The sequence below is a fragment of the Mus pahari genome, chromosome 1 (assembly GCF_900095145.1).
Source record: "Mus pahari chromosome 1, PAHARI_EIJ_v1.1, whole genome shotgun sequence".
In the NCBI taxonomy this organism is placed as follows: Eukaryota; Metazoa; Chordata; class Mammalia; order Rodentia; family Muridae; genus Mus; species Mus pahari.
This window is the reverse complement of record NC_034590.1, coordinates 73,071,074-73,088,899: the sequence shown is the minus strand read 5'-3', so window position 1 is coordinate 73,088,899 and position 17,826 is coordinate 73,071,074. Positions and strand designations below refer to the sequence as shown.

General features: G+C 50.4%; 2 protein-coding genes across 9 annotated transcripts in view; one reads left to right on the top strand and one right to left on the bottom strand.

Moving 5' to 3' along the window:
- Window positions 1–1,025: 1,025 nt before the first annotated feature.
- Rhog (ras homolog family member G) lies at window positions 1,026–12,325 on the top strand. Its single transcript, XM_021200966.1, has 2 exons — window positions 1,026–1,099; window positions 11,131–12,325. Exon 2 carries the CDS (start codon window positions 11,200–11,202, stop codon window positions 11,773–11,775), a length of 576 nt encoding a protein of 191 aa, XP_021056625.1. The 5' UTR covers window positions 1,026–1,099; window positions 11,131–11,199; the 3' UTR covers window positions 11,776–12,325.
- Window positions 12,326–12,886: 561 nt separating this feature from the next.
- Window positions 12,887–17,826, bottom strand: part of Pgap2 (post-GPI attachment to proteins 2) — a 29,575-nt gene continuing 24,635 nt past the window's right edge. For 5 of the 8 annotated variants that reach the window (XM_029539941.1, XM_029539943.1, XM_021196376.2 and 2 more), the window contains 4 exons: window positions 15,091–15,343; window positions 14,882–14,988; window positions 14,203–14,311; window positions 13,674–14,044 (listed from right to left, as the gene is read on the bottom strand). In XM_029539941.1, the coding sequence (XP_029395801.1) occupies window positions 13,914–14,044; window positions 14,203–14,311; window positions 14,882–14,988; window positions 15,091–15,343 (600 nt within the window). In that variant the 3' untranslated portion in view covers window positions 13,674–13,913. Of the gene's footprint in view, window positions 14,045–14,202; window positions 14,312–14,881; window positions 14,989–15,090; window positions 15,344–17,826 lie in introns of all 8 variants that reach the window. The other 3 variants (XM_021196367.1, XM_029539939.1, XM_021196359.1) reach the window with 1 other exon arrangement.

Here is a 17,826-nt window from a genome sequence, read left to right as displayed (position 1 = left end):
ATAAAAAAAAAAAAAATGATACTTGGAAACAAACTATTTGTCAGACCTGATCCACTTTATTTGAAGGTCCTCTGTAAGACCGGGTGTCTATACTGTGTTATTTTCACTGCACCTTGCGGAGCTCTGCACGTGGTAGAGCACCCAGAAAGTTGTTAAAAGAATCAAGAATGTGGATTCTCCAGGAAAACTGCGCCCAAGGCCTGGGTTAGAAGCACCAGAGGGCGCCCACGAGGCCGTCCACTCGCCGGTCTCTAGGGCCCTAGCCGGACCTCAGGCCTGGGTGCGGTCCTACCGCTCCTAGCAGCCGCGCGCCAGGGCGAGATCGGGGAACAAGAAGAGCCCCACGTCTTCCCACGCCCCGCCCCCTCCCCAGGGCCCCGCGGAGCCGCGAGGTGCGGAACCACGACACGACATCCTGTTTTGGGGGCCCGCGCGGCTCCGCCTGCATCTCTGCTGATCATGTCTTTTCCCGGGGTGCTGACGGCAGCTGCCCTCCCCCAACCCCTGTCTCCCCACCCTTCCCAGGGGTCTGGGACCTTCCCACTGCTGAATCACCACCACCCGGCACTCTCCCAAGGCTCAGGGCAGGGGTGGGGACTGCCCCAGCCTGACCCATTCCGGCTAACCCCTAGCCAGCCGCGACTACCTCTAGATTCCCGGGCTGAGCGGAAGGCATTTCTCAGCCTTCCCGCGAAGGCTGCGGGGCGGGGAGTGAGATACTAGGAAGAGAACAAATGCCCAGCGCCTAGCTTAGGGCCCCTGCTGGGGAGAGGGGGATGCCAAGTGAAAGCGGGGAGACCTGACCTTGAGAGACCAGACTCAAGGGGCTCAGGGCTCACGGGGCAAAGAGTGGAGGGAAGCAGAGAGTGCGGGACTGTGCGGAGGGCAAAGCTTGCAGAAGACCCCGGGCTGGAGGGTGGGGGAGGCCGCGGACTTCCTGGTCCGCCCCGCCCCGGCCGGCCCGCCCCCGCGCCCCGCCCCGGCCCCGCCGGCCCGGCCCCCACCCCCCCACTTCCTCCGGCCTCCAGCTCTCACTTCCTTCTTGAGCCCAGAGCCGCCGCCGCCGCCCCCAGCTCCCCCGCCGCGGGGAGGGCACCAGGTGAGGCCCGGGTCCAGCCTGTCGGGCAGGGGGTCCTGGGAAGAGGAGTTGAGCTGGCCTGGACTGGGTACCCGGGAGCCGGGAAGTTTGCAGGAGGGAGGCCGAGCGCGGGAGGTTTTCGTTCACTGCAAGTTGGGCGGGCGCGGCAGGCCGGGCGGGGACAGCGGCCACCGCGAGCCAGCCGATCGCTGGTGGCTGGGGTGAGGGTGGGATCCGAGGGACAGCGCGGGCTCCTGCCGTCCGCGAGGGACCCCTGAGATCCGAACCGTGAGAGGCTCGGAAGTGGGAAAGCGCTGAGCTGTGAGGCTGGGACTCTGCGGTGGGGTGCCCTCAGAAGTTGTGGGGCTGTTCAGTAGTGTGTGAAAGGAAAGGGCCTCTGGGCTGCAGAAGGCGCGCTCTCTGCTCTGCAGTTGTGACATTTGTGAGGCTGGGGTTGGGGGTTGGGGGGGGCGGTGTCTGAGGCCTCTGAAGTCTCACCCGGGAAGGTCGCAGCCAGTCCATAGCTATACTGTTGCTGCCGAGGACGCTGTTGGGGAATCCCCATTCTCTCTCTGTATTTTTCTGAGCCAACCTCTTTATTCCTGTCCCAAGCAACGGGTATTTAGTGAACACGTCTGTTGTGTCTATCAGACTCAATCTGGCCTTGTTTGAGGATAAACTGAGGAAGGAAAGGGCCACTATACTGATAGTCGCTGACAACTTCCATGACTTTGAGAGGCAGCTGGAGTACTGGCTTTCAGGAATGATTGAGAGCTCTTAACGTCTTCTCCCTCACCTGAACTCCGCATACTGTCTTCCACATTTGCCATAGTGTCGACCACATTCGCCTCCTTCCGGCTCTTCCCCCAACCACATAGATGTACCCAGGCCCTGATCTCGCATTTACCCGCCCTGCCTGTTGTTCAGCCTCTGACTACCACACACACTTTGTTTCTATCTTCCCTGCCGCCCTCAATCTGTCTCTTCCCTTGGTCTGTAATCTCGCTTTGGTGTCAGAAACTGCTTTAGACATGCTGAGTTTGAGAGCCTTTTTCAAACCTCTGTAGCTTAGAGATGCTGGCTGCAGCCTCCCGATGATGGAGATGATTAAAGGGCTGGAAACATGTGCACACGCGCGTGAACATGCAAGTTCTGGTGTGTCAACATCTTTATCTCTTAGAGACAAAATAACTGCCCTCAGCCTTGAGAAGGACCAGAGCTGAAGCTGGCAGAATGAAGGGAACCTGCGGTGGGTGACACTGTGGTTAGGCAAGGGGAAGCAGTCTGTAGCAGCCAGGGTTGGGTGACACACGAATAAGACTAGTGAGAAAGTCCATGGGAAATCAAACTACCCTGATTCTTAGGAAGGAAGCCTAGGAGTGTGGGGGTGGGGGATGGGGGGGACTAGCTTCAAGGTCCCTGTCTCCAAGCATTTACTGGTTCCAACCAGTGGGGAGAGTGGGTTGGGCCATTTGGCCTGCTAGGAAAAGGAGGGGGGATAGAGGCAAGATTCTGGAGGGAAAACTGCAACGAGTCTAACTTCAGTCTCTACTGGTTTTTAAATTTTGATCAGGAAGGGGATGTGAGGCAAGGTGTTTGTCCTTCGTCCCTGCTGCTTGGAGGGAACTGCAGAAGTTGGGTATCTACATTTTCTGGTGTGTATCAGAGCCTTGACTGGGAGTTGTGATGACCGTCTTGCCTTTAAGCATCCTTGATGTTCTCTTCTTACCGAGCTGAGCTCTCTATTCCCGCTCTTGGAGGGGCTTCTCCACAGTCTAACGTAGTCTGTCCTGGCCCCATAAGTGCTTGTCTCCATCCTAGAACCCCTGCCTCTCAGCCTTCAGATTACATACTCAGATTTTGTGTCTGCCTTCTCTGCTCTTCTGGATTAACTTCTCTCCATGAGAATAAAAAGAAGTGGAGGAGAGCAAATGTCACATTTGGGGGATCGTCGAGCACAGCTAAATTTAAGAGCTAGGCTCCTTCCCTTTCCTATCCTCTTACCACCTCACAGTTGTCCCTCTCCCATCAATTGTTTCTTCCTCTGGGCCTGCCCTTCTCCACCTGTCTTTCCTACTCTCATCCCTGGGAGGTACAGAGGTTTGGCCTCACGGAGGAAATCCAGGGGATCTGTATCAAATCCCCACTCGGGAAATGATGTGCACACAGCACATTTTCTCGGCATCACAGCTCAGTAAAAATCCTCAGGAGCCCTGACTCCTCACTTGACAAACCAGCCCTTAATTTAGTATTCGGTCTAAGCAACCCACAGGGCTCTGAGAGCAGAGAGAATGGTGGCAGTAACAGGGGTTTTCTCTCAGGCATAGTCGGGCCCCATTGGAAATTTGAGCTAATGGCAAGAAGAGTGTGACCAGGGTGGGAGGGATCTAAATGGGAAAATGCCGTGGGTGGGTGGGGGTGCCTAGGAAGCTGCTGTGAATGGTTAAGGTAATATGAGAAGAAATGGCAGGGTGACGGTGCTACATATCCTGCTTAGCAATCTGGGCTATGGAGCGTCGCTTCAGGGGAGATGCTAAGGCAGATGATAGTAGCTCATGAGGGGTTATGAGCAGGAAGATAGGAGAGGCTGTGGTTATATGTGCAGCTGTGAAGACACTGGGTGATAGTAGCTGGAGAACAGGGTGTAAAGAAGGGTACCTGGGCACAGTCTGAAAAACCTGTTCCCTTCACGTACAGTGTTGGTCCATTAGAGGTGAGGTTTGTAGGGGTCTGTGAGAGAACCTTCGAAGGGAAACCAAAGACAAAGCCTGGGCCACCTCCCCAGATCAGACTGGTTTTCCTGTCCAGGGTCCAGCTTCCTCTTTTGTCCTCATCTCACATGGGGGGAGGGCATGTCCCTAGGAGCTAAAGACCAAAGGAGGAGCTTCTCGGCTGGCTCGGATGAGCCCAGGGTAGCTGGCTGTCCAGCAGTACACTGTTAACTCGAAACCCTGAGCAGTATAAGATGCCCCAGGCAGGACTAGAGCTAGGAGGCTGGAGATCATAACAGTAAAAGGATGCAGACGGATATCAACCTGACTCCTTTGGCCCATTTCTTTCTTTAGATTTCTCTCTCTCCCTCTCCCTCTGTGTGTGTGTGTATGTATGTATAAAATCTATGGGTGTTTTGCCTATATATGTGTATGTGTACCACATCCATGCCTGGGGCCCACAGAGGGTGTCAGATCCCCTGGAACAGAACTCTATGGACCTGTGAGCCACCCTCTCAGTGCTGGGAACGGAATCCAGGTCCTCTGCAAGAACAAGTGCTCCTAATCCCACTGAACCATCTCTCTAGCCCTCTGGCCCATTACTTAAAAGAAACAACCATGCTAGGGCCATCTTGAAGTCAAAGGTCAGAATAGAGGTCTTCACCTTGTCTGCTTTGAGAGACAAACATCAGGCCAGAGGTTAGGAGATCCTGTCCTTAAGCTAAATTTGCAACTAAGTCTTTCTTTTATCACTCTGGTCAATTTAGTATCTCTTGACTCTATTTCAACATTAAGTTGCAAGCCAGGCCTGGCAGTGCACACCTTTAATCCCAGTGCCTGAGAGGCAGAAGCCCACCTGGTCTACATATCAAGTTTCAGGCCAGCCAGGGTGACATAGTAAGACCCTGTCTCAAAGGAAAAAAAAAATGGCTTATATTTTCAGTGCCTCAGACCCAGCCTTCCTGTCTCCCTAGCCTTGATCTGTTCAGGTTAGAACTGTCGCTCTTTACACAAAGTACAAAGATTGCTGTAGGTGGACAGATAAAAGGGCAGTAATGCTGGGATCTTGTCTCGGGACTCCAGGGTGAGCTGTATACCTTGCCCTCTGTCCCAGCTCTGTGCCCACTGACAGTGGAAAACAGATGTAGTGTTTCCTCCCTGATGTTTTTTCCCTTGTGGAAACCCCCTCAGACCTTGGGTGGCACACTTAGAGGACCGGGAAGCCCTGGGTTTCTCTGTTTTTAAGTTGGGGGACAGGACTGCAAGGTCGGCACTCACAGCCTCCTGTGAAGTGAGCAAAAGCAAGGGAAGTGCCACTTCACAGGCCCAGAGAGTGCTGAGCTGCTGCTAGGCAGGGAGAAATAAGCCAGTGTGTGAGCCTTCCTCTGTGTGGCTGGGTGGGGGAGGGGCAGCTTGGCTCCCCAAGCTGGAGCTGTCCTGTCTCTGGGGCTCACCCTTTGTGGAACACCCTGGGTGTTGAGATGAGCATGAGACACACATAGTGAAGCTGTCTCTGGCCCTCTGTGTCCTCAGCTCCAATTGCCATTTCTTCCTCCTCTGCCGTCAATCCCTAGAAAGCAGCATCAGGTCTCTCCTCTTACCCTGCCTACTGTAGGCTAAAATCCTCTGCTGGAGCCCAGAGGTGGAAAGGACAAAAAGGGAAGAGTCCTTCAGTGTGGGCTTGCTTGCTTGCTTTCATTTTTCTTTCTTTCTTTCTTTCTTTTTTTTCTTTTTCATAGTGTTTCTCTGTGTAACTCTGGCTGTCCTGGAACTCACTCTGTAGACCAGGCTGGCCTCGAACTTTTGAGTGTAGTGCCTCTGTCTCTGAGTGCTGGGATTAAAGGCATGTGCCACTACACCCAGCTCAAGCCTTTTTTTTTTTTTTTAAGGCTGAGAACTAGGCTCTCTTGGGCTCTTCCCTGCTGCTGCTGAGAAGGGGTAGAAAGAGCCTCAGCCCTTGGCCTGGTCCCAGTCCCACACTGACCTCATGTCTCCCCCAGCTTCCTCCTCCCAGCCCAGATGCAGCCAGCTGCAGCCACAGTGTGAGCCTCCTTGTTTTACCTACAAACAAACAAACAAACAAACTTTCAGTGCCCTGTTCCTGGCCTGGCTGTCTTTGGCCAAAGGTCTTCAGCGATTCCAGTCTAATCCTTGGCTTATCTTCTTTTTCTTCCCACTTTCTCCAGCCCCTCTGAGTTACCACTGCTCGACTGCTCGACTGCTCGCTCTTTTAGTGGAGGACAGAGCAATCTAGTTTGTGTGTGCGTTACCCTAACTTTCTGTTTCTCTAAGTGAGGAAGAAGTTGGCTACCTCTGTCCAGTGTCTCTTGGGCATAGAGGCTTTCCTTGTTCCCAGTCTCAATGTCAGGGTTGATTGGGGGTGGGGAGTGGGGGGTGTATGTCACTCTGCAACTTTTGTTCAGCCCTGTGCTGGGCTTCTACACATAAACAGGCTTCCCTCCCCACAGATCATCCAGTAGGAGTCCAGCACAATGAACAGAACAGTCACTACTGGGAAAGGTGGAAGTGGGGAGCTGTGATAGGCTGGAGAAGGTGGGGACAGAACTGAGCCTAGGGAAGAATCTGAAGGGTCCACAGCATTCATGGGAGTGAGCTCTTGTGTGTACAGAGGGGCAGATTAAGCTCATGGTTGTTTTGTTTTGTTTCTTACTGACAGTCACATGTGCTGTACTCAGCTAGGGAGACAGAAACCAGGCAGGACTTTTCCCAGTCTAAGAACAAGAGGTAAGATTCTGACCAGCTTCTACGTGAAATAGACAGGGACTAGACTTTGGATCAGTGACTTGTGACTTGGATTGGAACACACACACATACCTTGGGTTTTCCAAGGCAGAGTTTTTCTCTGGAACTCACTCTGTAGACCAGGCTGGCTTCAAACTCAGAGTTCTGCCTGCCTCCACTTCCCAAGTGCTGGGTTTAAAGGCGTGTGCCACCACCACCCAGCTTGTACAGAAACCTCCTTGGAGTAGCTGCAGCAGGGCTTGGCCCTGTTCAGTATTGCGTGTGTGTTGGGATAGAGCCTTATGCAGGTCACTTTGCAGAGGTAAGGGCTGGGGTGTGCATTCTCAGTAGGGAAGGTTGCAGAATACTAAGAGCCTTCCTTCCCTGTGCAGGCTGCAGGAGTACACTGAGCATCTTTTAGAGCCCATGCCTCCCCTCCCCCACTCTCCGTTGGGACACTTCCCCTGCTCTAACTGCCACAGAGATCAGGCAAACATCAGTACTTCCTTTTCCTCCCTCTTCTGGACCTGCCTAGGACACACCCCAACGCCAGGGCCCACTGGATGCAAGCTGAACTTCAGAGACCAGACTCTCACCCTGACAGGTTCTACCCTCTTGCCCCATGAGCTATCTTCCCACACTAACCCCTCTAGAGCCATTTCAAGCTAGTTCTCAAGATTTTTTTTTGGTTATCATTATTCTCCACTAAGAGTCAGCATTATAGTATTGTTGGTTGGGACAGACTTGAGAGGGGTCCATCCTGCTCCTCATAAATGCTTTCGCAACAGATCAGAAGGCAGTGGCTGTGCACTCCTGTGTGTCTAGCCCTACACACACAGCTTTTCTGTGGTTGAGGGGACACAAACCCAGCCTGCTATTTAAGGGGGCATGTACCCCTTATATACAGAGAAGGAGATCCACAGCCAAAGCAGAGGTAAAAGAGGTAATGATGCTACGGAGCCTTATGGAGTGGTGAGACTTAGCCTAGGCCCAGAAGAATCAGGAAGATTTGAAAGGGAAAAGGGAATAGCAACAGAAAGAAAAACAAGCATAAACTCTAAGAGACAAGAATGACTAGGACTTGACAGGTGTGGTTCCCACCTTCAATCCCAGCATTTGGGAGGCAGAGGCAAGTGGATCTCAGAGTTCAAGGCCAGCCTGGTCTACAAATTCCAGGCTAGCTAGGGCTACACAATGAAGCTGTCTTGAAAAAGGAGGAGGAATAAGAAGAGAATGACAGAGACTTGCTTTACAAACACCATTGTAGACCCTTTTGGAGCAAGGAGCTAGGAACTTATCTAAGTACCTATATCATGCAATACTGTATATTAATGCACTTAAGCTTTATAGCAACCCCGTGAGAGAGTACTGTTGTAGCCACAATTGAGAGATAAGGAAAATGAAGATTACAGAGGCAATCCATTCTAAGTCCAGGGTCACACAACTGATAAGTGGTGGGGAAAAGAATTTAAATCCAGGTCTGTATGAGTCTAAAACCCCTCACATTATGATCACCTTTGAATGACAAAGTGAGAGTCCAGGCATGAGATGAATGAGTTAAATTGGGTGTCAAAACCTAGAACAAGTTGTCATTGGCTAATATATAGATCTTCAAATAGAATTTATTTGCTAAACCAAGGGTTTTGAGTTTTTTTGTTCTGTTTTGGTTTGTTTTTTTGTTTTTTTGTTTTTTTTGGATTATTATATTTATGACTAGGGAGTAGAATATCGAAATTGAAACTGGCCTTTTGCACATGCTAGGCAAGTGTAGTACCACCGAGCCACATTCTCAGCAGAGTTTTGGTTTTGTTTCTTTCCCCGCAGCACTGATCATCCTTTCTTCCTGTTTGGCGTAAGTTAGACCCGACAGTGTAGAGCTTAAGTAGTTAAAGGGAGCTTATCTGACCCACTGCAGCCAAAGAGTTTGAGGGAAAAGACTTGCCATATAGCTGGAGATAGCGCGTCATGACAGAGCACTTGTCCTCACTAATGCTAACAACAACAACAACAAAGATAACAAAATAAAGGGGGAAAGAGAACAGTTGTATTGGGAAAGGGGGAAGGTTTGAACTGGGAGTAAGTAGGGAGCAACTAGATACTACTGACACACGCGCATATGTCATGCTTACTGACTGTACGGATGGAAGGCTTTGCTCTTGTCGCTGCCAATGTACATGGTACAAGATAGTTTACAAGATAGAATGCACCCTCCTTCTGTATCCTCATGAGGCCAGGAAGGCGAGTGTTGTGGCTGTTGCTGTAGATGAAGAAACTGAGGCTGACGTAAAGGAAGTGACTAATTTGTTCAAGGCTCCACGGTGATCTGGGAGCCATCAGATACAATGAAAAAACTTGGGACTTTGGATCACAGAGCTAAGTTTGTGTCCTGGCTCCCATACTCTAAATAGCTGTGTGAGGTTAGATTACTTTTAACAGTTAGGATTAGAGTTAAGGTGTTTTATTGAGGATCTAGGTCAGCAGGTGAGCTCAGTAGGTCAGATTCAGGTATCTGGTGCTCTTGATCATATGCCACACCGTGTTTTGGACACTAAGTCATTCATAATCCTTTTCCGGTGTCAGGGCCCCTCTTCCCTTGCCAGCCTGGAAGCTCCTCCCCCTCCCCACTGCTGTGAGGGCTGACTTGCTGACTGCTGGTTGATAGCCACCTCCCTGGAGAGCCTGTTGCACTTTCAGTCTCTTGGGACTGTGACTGCTGGCCAGAATTCCTTCCTTGCCTTCCTATCTGTGCAGCCCATTGCTGGATTTGAGGGGGCTCAGTCTTACTGCCACTTCATCCCCTTCTGAATGGACCTGGAGATTTCAGGCCCAGGAATTCTGCTGTGAAATGCCAGGACCCAAATAATACAGTGGACACAATGATCCTTGTTAGGATACAAGAAAATAGATTTCATTCTGAAGTTTTCCTATGTGTGCATATTTTATACACACAGTCCCCCCATTCCCCTCTCTTTATTCCTCCTCTCCACACATTGCCCTTCCTTTTTCCAAGTAGTTCCCCTTCTGCTTCTCTCTCTCTCTCTCTCTCTCTCTCTCTCTCTCTCTCTCTCTCTCTCTCTCTGCCTCTCTCTCTCTGCCTCTCACTCACACACACATTTAAAATATATTAAAATTTTGATTTCACATATGAACTATGAATCTTTTCCTCTCTAGGCCTAAGTCTTTTTTGTTTTGAGGCAGGTTTTTATTATGTATCTCTGACAGGCCTAGAACTCCCTAGGTAGACCCGGTTGGTCTGGAGCTTGCATGACCCTGCCTCTGCTGCCTGAATACTGGGATTACTGTAAACTTACCACATCCAGCGTGTTTTACTTCATTCACCTAGTGCCCTTGTTGTAGACTTTTTAAGATTTATTTTTTAGTTATGTGTATTCGTGTCTTACTGTCTGTATGTTTTTGCATACAAGTGCCAATATGCTTCCCTGGAGTGACAGACAATTATGGAGCTGCTCAGAGAGGGTGAGGGCTGGGATTTGAACTCTGGTGTTCTGCAAGGCAGTACCTACTCTTACTGCTGAGCCATCTCTCCAACCCTGTCATAGACTTTCTACTTCATTTCCTGAAAAGAGAAACAGCCCCAGACGGATAAGTGCCCAGTGTTTGGCTGCAGTGTGTCAGAGAGCTGCAGTAGAATTAGGTCTGTGGTCTTGCAGCCTGAGGCTCCCTCTGCTATCCTGGAGGGCCTTTATGTACATCTGCTACCCACTCTGAGGGACGACTGCTGACTATCCTGAGCTTGAACACTCACTCATTCTTAGCAAATGGGAATCCTGTTGGTGGGAATGAGAAGAAACCTCATCCAGTTGTACCGTTTCCCTCCCAGCCGGTCCGAGAAGAAGCTGCGTCTGGGAGAGATCAGTGCTAGAGGCTAGGTCCATTGAAGCCTCACAGCACCAAAGTCCCATCTCTGCCTCCCAACAAGGGGTTGCCCTGGTGCCATCATGCATATTGACTTTGACTTTTGAGGCTTTGGAGCAAATACTGAGAGACTAGACTAACGAGAGACGTCTATTAGTCGTTCCTTAATGATCTAGCAAATCCCTGTACTGAGGAAGAACAAAAGTTGACCAGGTACTACCCTCAGTGCTTTAAAAGTAATAACTAATCCGTAGCATAAGTACGTGCAGAAGGTATTATGTCCATTTCACAGGTGAAAATACTAAGGTTTGAAGTAGTTTTTCCAGTGTCATTGCTTGAAACAAAGATTCGACCTTAGGCTAGTACCAGAGCCCATATAATGCTGCAGCTTTGCAACACCTTGCTCAGTACCCCTCCTTGTTTCATTGTTTATTTGGGGTGGGGGTTCAAGACAGGGTTCCTCTGGGTAACAGCTCTGACTGTCCCAGAACTCTCTCTGTAGACCAGGCTGTCCTCAAACCCACAGAGATAGGCCTGCTTCTGCCTCCCAAGTGCTGGGATTAAAGGTGTGCGCTACAACTGCCCAGCATCTCCCCTTGTTTCTGATGTTTGTCTTGATGGGATAGGGATGACATCAGGATAACTGAACAAGAAGTGGTTTTTCTTTTGTCTTCATCTTTTCTTCTCTCCTAAATCATGACTGTCCCTCTCATCTCTCCACAGGTCACTACTTCCAGTGGGGTCCAGAAGAGGGAGGAGGCACTGCCTCCTCGATAGTAACTTTACAACACAATGCAGAGTATCAAGTGTGTGGTAGTGGGCGATGGGGCCGTAGGCAAGACGTGCCTTCTCATCTGCTATACAACTAACGCCTTCCCCAAGGAATACATCCCCACTGTGTTCGACAATTACAGCGCCCAGAGTGCGGTTGATGGGCGCACTGTGAACCTAAACCTGTGGGACACTGCGGGCCAGGAGGAATATGACCGCCTCCGCACCCTTTCCTACCCTCAGACCAACGTCTTCGTCATCTGCTTCTCTATTGCCAGTCCACCCTCCTATGAGAACGTGAGGCACAAATGGCACCCAGAGGTGTGTCACCACTGCCCCGACGTGCCTATCCTCCTGGTGGGCACCAAGAAGGACCTGAGAGCCCAGCCTGATACCCTACGGCGCCTCAAGGAGCAGGGTCAAGCGCCCATCACTCCACAGCAGGGCCAGGCGCTGGCCAAGCAGATCCATGCTGTGCGCTACCTCGAGTGCTCAGCACTGCAGCAAGATGGCGTCAAGGAGGTGTTTGCGGAGGCTGTCCGGGCAGTGCTCAACCCAACACCGATAAAGCGTGGGCGGTCCTGCATCCTCTTGTGACCCTGGCGCTCAGCTTGGAGGCTATCCCTTGTCCCCCCACCAATTGTGCCTTGGCGCCTTGTCTGCCCCCAGCTGTGCCTTAAGGACTAATTCTGGCACCCCTTGCCTGGGAACTCCCTGAATGCCTTTTATTCCTTAAGGAGGTACACAGGGAAAGGGGCTCTGGGCCCCACCCCACTCTGCTTGGGAATACCAAGTATTCCATGAGTTCACCTAAGCCAGGTTCACCTTTTTAAGAGGCCAACCCGGTGCTTGCCTCTATTCCCCGCTACTGACCAGTTCATCCAGCTTTCCACAAAGTTGTTGCTGCCTGTTGTGATGCCTCCTAAGACAGGGGCTCTAACCTCTCTCTGCCTTAGCTCTTGGACTAGGCTCTCCAAGATGTTCTCTCCCTCCCCCAAGGGAAAAACCACAGAATCCTGAGAAGAAAAATGTGCCCTAACCTGCCCCATGTGCCCAGGACTTATGCACCTGCTGACTGACTCAGGCCCCGTGCTCCTGGGGGCCTTTCCTACCCCCACCAGCATCAATAAAACCTCCTGTCTCCAGTGCCCGGCTCCTCCCTATGTTCTGGCCATGTGCTGGGCATTAGCGGGTGGGCATGAGCTAGGGCTCCCCAGAGACTGGGAACCTTTTGTTTCCTCTAAGAGGGGTCAGAGACAGTAGGCTCCATTGTGGTTCTTCACCACTACCCTCAATTTCCCTAACCAAGCTCTGGGCCCCAGCCACCGATGCCCCAGTGAAGTAGGATGCAAAGCTTGAGGGGAAGACTTCCTGTCTAGGGCTCCAAAGGGGTTTTGAAACCAGCCTGAAGGCAGGTGCAGTCGGTCATACATCTGAGTTGTCCCTTAAATGGTTCTAAGGGGAGAGGTCTTCACTGGCAGGATGACAGTCATAACCAGCCCCCAGACGGTTGAGCCACTTCTGTTCACCAAAATGGAGGCAGAGGCGTGGCTTAGGACACCCTAGGCAGCAGTGGTAATGAGATCATCATGTGAGATAACTGGAGCCTGCAGAGCTGCTGGAGACTTAACCCTTCCGTTCTGGAGCCCATTCTTCACCTCAGTTCCCATGCAGAAATGAGCCCCAGGAGGAACATACCTGCCTCAGATTGTTGGCAAAAGAAGGAAATTTATTGTCCTTTGAAATAAAATATACAAATAAAAGCTGGGGCCCTGGGACAGTAGAGAGGATAAAGGAAAACCAAGGAACCCATTCTGAAGTACTGAAATCTACCTCTGACCCCTTCCCCTGCTCAAAGGAGGGAAAGGTCTTATAAGCCTGTGATTTTAGGGTCCTTTATTTTTTTATTTTTTCTAAAACAGGGTCTTACTGTATAGCCCTGACTCGCCTGAAACTAACTGTAGACCAGGCTGGCCTTGAACTCAACAGATATTTGACTGTCTCTGCTGTGTTGGGATTAAAGGCATGTGCCATCATACCTGGCATCTTACTTCATTTTTGAGACAAGGTCTCACTGTGAAGCCCAGGTTGGCATGGACCCTCCAACGTGCTGGGATTACAGACATAATTCCCAAAAGCTAGAGGTTTTAGATGGGAAAGAAAAATATATCCTACATCTGATGCTTCTTCTGGGATGAGTTATCTGTCAAGACAAAGCACAACACTACTGGATAACCTCAAACAAAGCCCTTAGAAATCATAGCGCACACTTCCCCCAGTCACACGCAGGAACGCAATGAAACTGATGGGGAAGAGGGTACATCTAGAACACCCGGGCAAATTTATGGACCTATCGCCTGGATGCATACACTCTGGGTGTACATGGTAGATTGATAGACACATCAGTCAGATGAATGACCAGAGAGAGATGGCTGTGGTCTTCAGGTAGCAACCACTGCTCTAGACCCTAACCTTAGTGAACCTCAGGACCTTTATTTTTTAGCACCAAGTGGTGGAGCTTTCCTGCCAGCTCAGTTTCTTAGGACCTCTCAGTGAATGGTGACGCTTCTTGAAGATCCCTGTGAGTGGTGGGGAGAGGTGAGTAGTGCTGGGGTCAGCCCTGTCAGACCCTTCCCGCTCTTCTCTCCCAGTCCCCACAGTGAGAAGGGCCCAGAGAGAACGTGGAGATAGGGAAGGCCAGAGTGGTTTCTTGTTTTCCAGCATCAGGGACAGGGTTAGAATCTCTTTTCCTCAGGCTGAGAGGTTATTAGCAGTTCTTTGTTCCCGAAGTCCCACCAGGCTGTCATGTGGAACGCCATGTTGGTTAGGACAACAGTGTACTCCAGGATGGCAAAGATGGTATACACTGTTATGAGGACACAAGGAACATGATGAACCTCCTGTTTAACCCTCTCGTAGCTTCTTAAATCACATTACCGGCCAGTGATAGCCAGTGACTGCCCACCACCAAAACCACACCGTTGCTCTCAAGTCACTCATTTACAGACCCTAGCCTGGCCTCACCTCCAGCCTCACAGTACATGTTGTGCCGGAAGTAGACAGCCAGCGCCGAGAAGAAGGAGATGAAGTTGATGATGAAGAGCCGCTGTTTCCAGCTGTAGGACTTGCGATCCTAGAGGAGAGGCTATCTGGTCACTCCGCAGCTTGTTGGGTATATATTGGTAGGCTTCCATCTTAGACTCAGTTCCTAAAGGTTGGGACTCTCTACCCACACACCTACTGGTTGCCAAGATGATCATGGAAGGGGGAGTTTACAGCAGGGGCAGCAAAAATGATGAGCATTTGGGGTCTGGGGGACAACCAAGCTCAGGAATAATGCTATCCTTGCCTTTCCCACTTGAAGTTCACCCACCAATCCAACACTTTCAGATTCTGTGGGGCAAAGAAAGGCCACATATGTGGTTGAGGTTATTACAAACCAATCCACTGACATAGTGTTTCTAATCCACTGGGTGTGGCTGCTACCCTTGATTTTGGCCCCATTTCCGGCTTCTATGCATTCTCCAGTATACCCAGACAGTTGAGTCAAGCATTCTCCACTCTCCAAGCCTCAGCCCAAAGCCCCATATCCTTCTGCTGGGTTCCTATTAGAAAGTCCTTTGTCACCCGTTATTACCCACATCCTGAGGACAGATGTCCTTTTCTTCTGGGCCTCCTAGTGCCCAATAGGGGTAGACCGTACCTCCTGACTTACTGTGTGCTTCTTGGTCAGCCGCCAGAGAATGCAGGTGAGGAGCATGTAACTGAGGGATGCCGCGATAAACACAATGAAAGCATTTTCATGGATGGCTGGAGGGAGAGAGGAGGATGGACACCACCCTCACCCTTAGGCAGGATGGAGGGCTGCGCCCGCTTCCCATTCCCTTCACCCCTCCCTGCCCCGGCACCCACTGAAGTCCTCGGAGGAGGAGACGTAGGTAAGCACGAGCAGCGCGAGGTTCTCCACCACATTGAGACTGAAGTTAATGCGGCAGAGAAGGCGGTAACCCGGACACGGGGACACGCAGCTGAGGTAGTGGTTCCAATAGGCGAAGGCTGTCAAGAAGCGGGGTGCCGAGTGCAGGCCAATGCAGAAACGCCACACGTAGCGTTGGGGAACCTCCCCACCAATGGCGGAGCTCACTGATGGCAGGTAATTGGGCACCTAGAGAGTTAATCCGGGAGTCTAAGCAGCCCCTTTGCTAGTCTGGCCCACCAGGAGAGTCTTCTCCCCATCCATCAAAGCCACTCCCTTCTCTTCCAAGTTGTCCTTCTGGTGCCCACTTCTAGGACTGACATGTTCATTCCCTAGTCTGTCTGGGTTTTAGACAAGGGTAAGGTGACTAACTCCATTTTTCTTGAAACTGGAACCTACACATTTGGGCAGGTTCTCCTCCTGACAGCTTGGGCAGTGCCTGAATAAAGAAGGCTCTGTGGGCATCCCAGGATTCCAGGTTTGAGTCCCAAAGACCAGGATGAGTCACAGACCTTCCGGACTTTCTTTGGAAAGTCCTGCTGAGCTGTTCCTCTCACTGCTTCCAGCTCCACTCATTCCCCTAGGCAGGCGCACCGATGGATGCTATGAGATCCAGAGGGGAGCCAGGAATTGCAGGTAATCCCTAGTCTAATCATATGATTGCATTTAAGGAAGCGGGATGCACCCCGGCAGTGGTGGTGCACACCTTTAATCCCAGCACTCAGAAAGCAGAGGCAAGCAAGGTCAAGGCCAGTTTGGTCTACAGAGCAAGTTCCGGGACTGCCAGGGCTACACAGAGAAACCCTATCTCCAAAATAGAACAAAAACAAAAAGGAAAGAAAAAGAAAGGGATCTCCTGAGATCATCTAAGAAAATAGCCCTGCTGGGTGTGGTAGTGCACACTTTTAATCTTAGCAGAGACAAAGGCAGGCAGATCTCTGTGAGTTCCAGGCCAGCCAGGGCTACCAAGAAGCCTGTCTCAAAAGAAAAAAAAAAAAGGAAAAGCCGGGCATGGTGGCACAGGCCTTTAATCCCAGCACTTGGGAGGCAAAGGCAGGTGGGTTTCTGAGTTCGAGGCCAGCCTGGTCTACAGAGTGAGTTCCAGGACAGCCAGAGCTACACGAGAAACCCTGTCTCCAAAAACCAAAAAAAATAAAAAGGAAAATGTGACCCTATTCCTGTGCACCTCTTCTCCCCATCTTTTTCATGTGCCTGGAACTCCTCGTTCTTTGAAGAGCTGTGGTCCTTAGGCTTGATGAAAGACAGGAAGGTAACATTCACAGAGCTGCAAGGACTCATGTTATTTGTTTGACAGGCAAGATAATGGGGGCAAGTGAACAGTGGTTTAGCTAGGAAACCCAGGGGATAGGACAAGGACCTCTTGCATGACAGTGTTTTGCAAATTTTAACACACATGGACTTATTGTAAAATTGTGTGCCATGTATGTAGCAGAGGATGGCCTAGTCGGTCATCAATGGGAGGAGAGGCCCTTGGTCTTGTGAAGATCATATGCCCCAGTACAGGGGAATGCCAGGACCAGGAAGCAGGAGTGGGTGGGTTTGGGATCAGGGTGGGGGGAGGGTATAGGGGACTTTCGGGATAGCATTTGAAATATAAATGAAGAAAATATCTAATAAAAAAAAAAAAAAAACAAGGAAAAAAAGAAATACAACAGAGAAAGAAAATTACTATTTTTGATTTGATTAGTAATTAAAATCCATTATTATGATTTAAAATAAAAAAGAAATGTATGCCATGCAGGTCTGGAAGGTGAGAGTTCCTTGTGTCAAAGATTCCAATACCAGAAGCTGCCAACCCATTACCCATGCTTTCTACAGACACTTTTACAACAGCCAGGACACTGGAGAGCCCAGCAACTTAGCAACTCTGCTCTACGTCTGAAATGGCTAGTCTTTAGGTATTCAGAAATAGTTCTGGAAACTCCATTCCTTTCTTCTGATGATGCTGAATAAGCCGCTGGACTGCTGGGATAGTGGGCAGTGCTGGAGGGAGCCCCCAGAGAATGGGGAGGGCCATCCACAGAGCACTGTCAGGGGAAGCCAAGGGCAGAGCTCTCAGAGAAGCTGCTCATCCCACCTCTGCCTTTGTCAGCAAGGTGATCCGGAGCCCCAGTGTCCTCACTGGCAATGTGGTGATTATAATGTCACCTGTCTTATACGGGGTTTATTTAATTTTGTTATAATGTCACCTGTCTTATACGGGGTTTATTTAATTTTGTTATAATATCACCTGTCTTATATGGGGTTTATTTAATTTTGTTATAATGTCACTTATCTTATACAGGGTTTATGTAACTTTGTTATAATGTCACCTACCTTATACGGGATTTATTTAATTTTGTTTAATTAACTAAGACAGAGTCTCACTATGAAGCTCCAGCTGGCCTGGTACTTGCTGTGTAGACCAAGTTGACCTTGAACTCACACAAATTCACCTGAGAGTGCTAGGATTAAAAGCATGTGCCAGTATTCCTGGCTTTGCAGGGTGCAGACCATCTGCAGTGTCAGGCCCACAGCGGGTATAACAGTGATAGCTTCCTAGCCCGGCAGTGGTGGCACACGCCTTTAATCTCAGCACTCGGGAGGCAGAGGCAGGTGGATTTCTGAGTTCGAGGCCAGCCTGGTCTACAAAGTGAGTTCCAGGACAGCCA

Coding starts and splice junctions, on each gene's coding strand:
- Rhog (XM_021200966.1), top strand. CDS start 11,200: ATGCAGAGTATCAAGTGTGTGGTAGTGGGCGATGGGGCCGTAGGCAAG.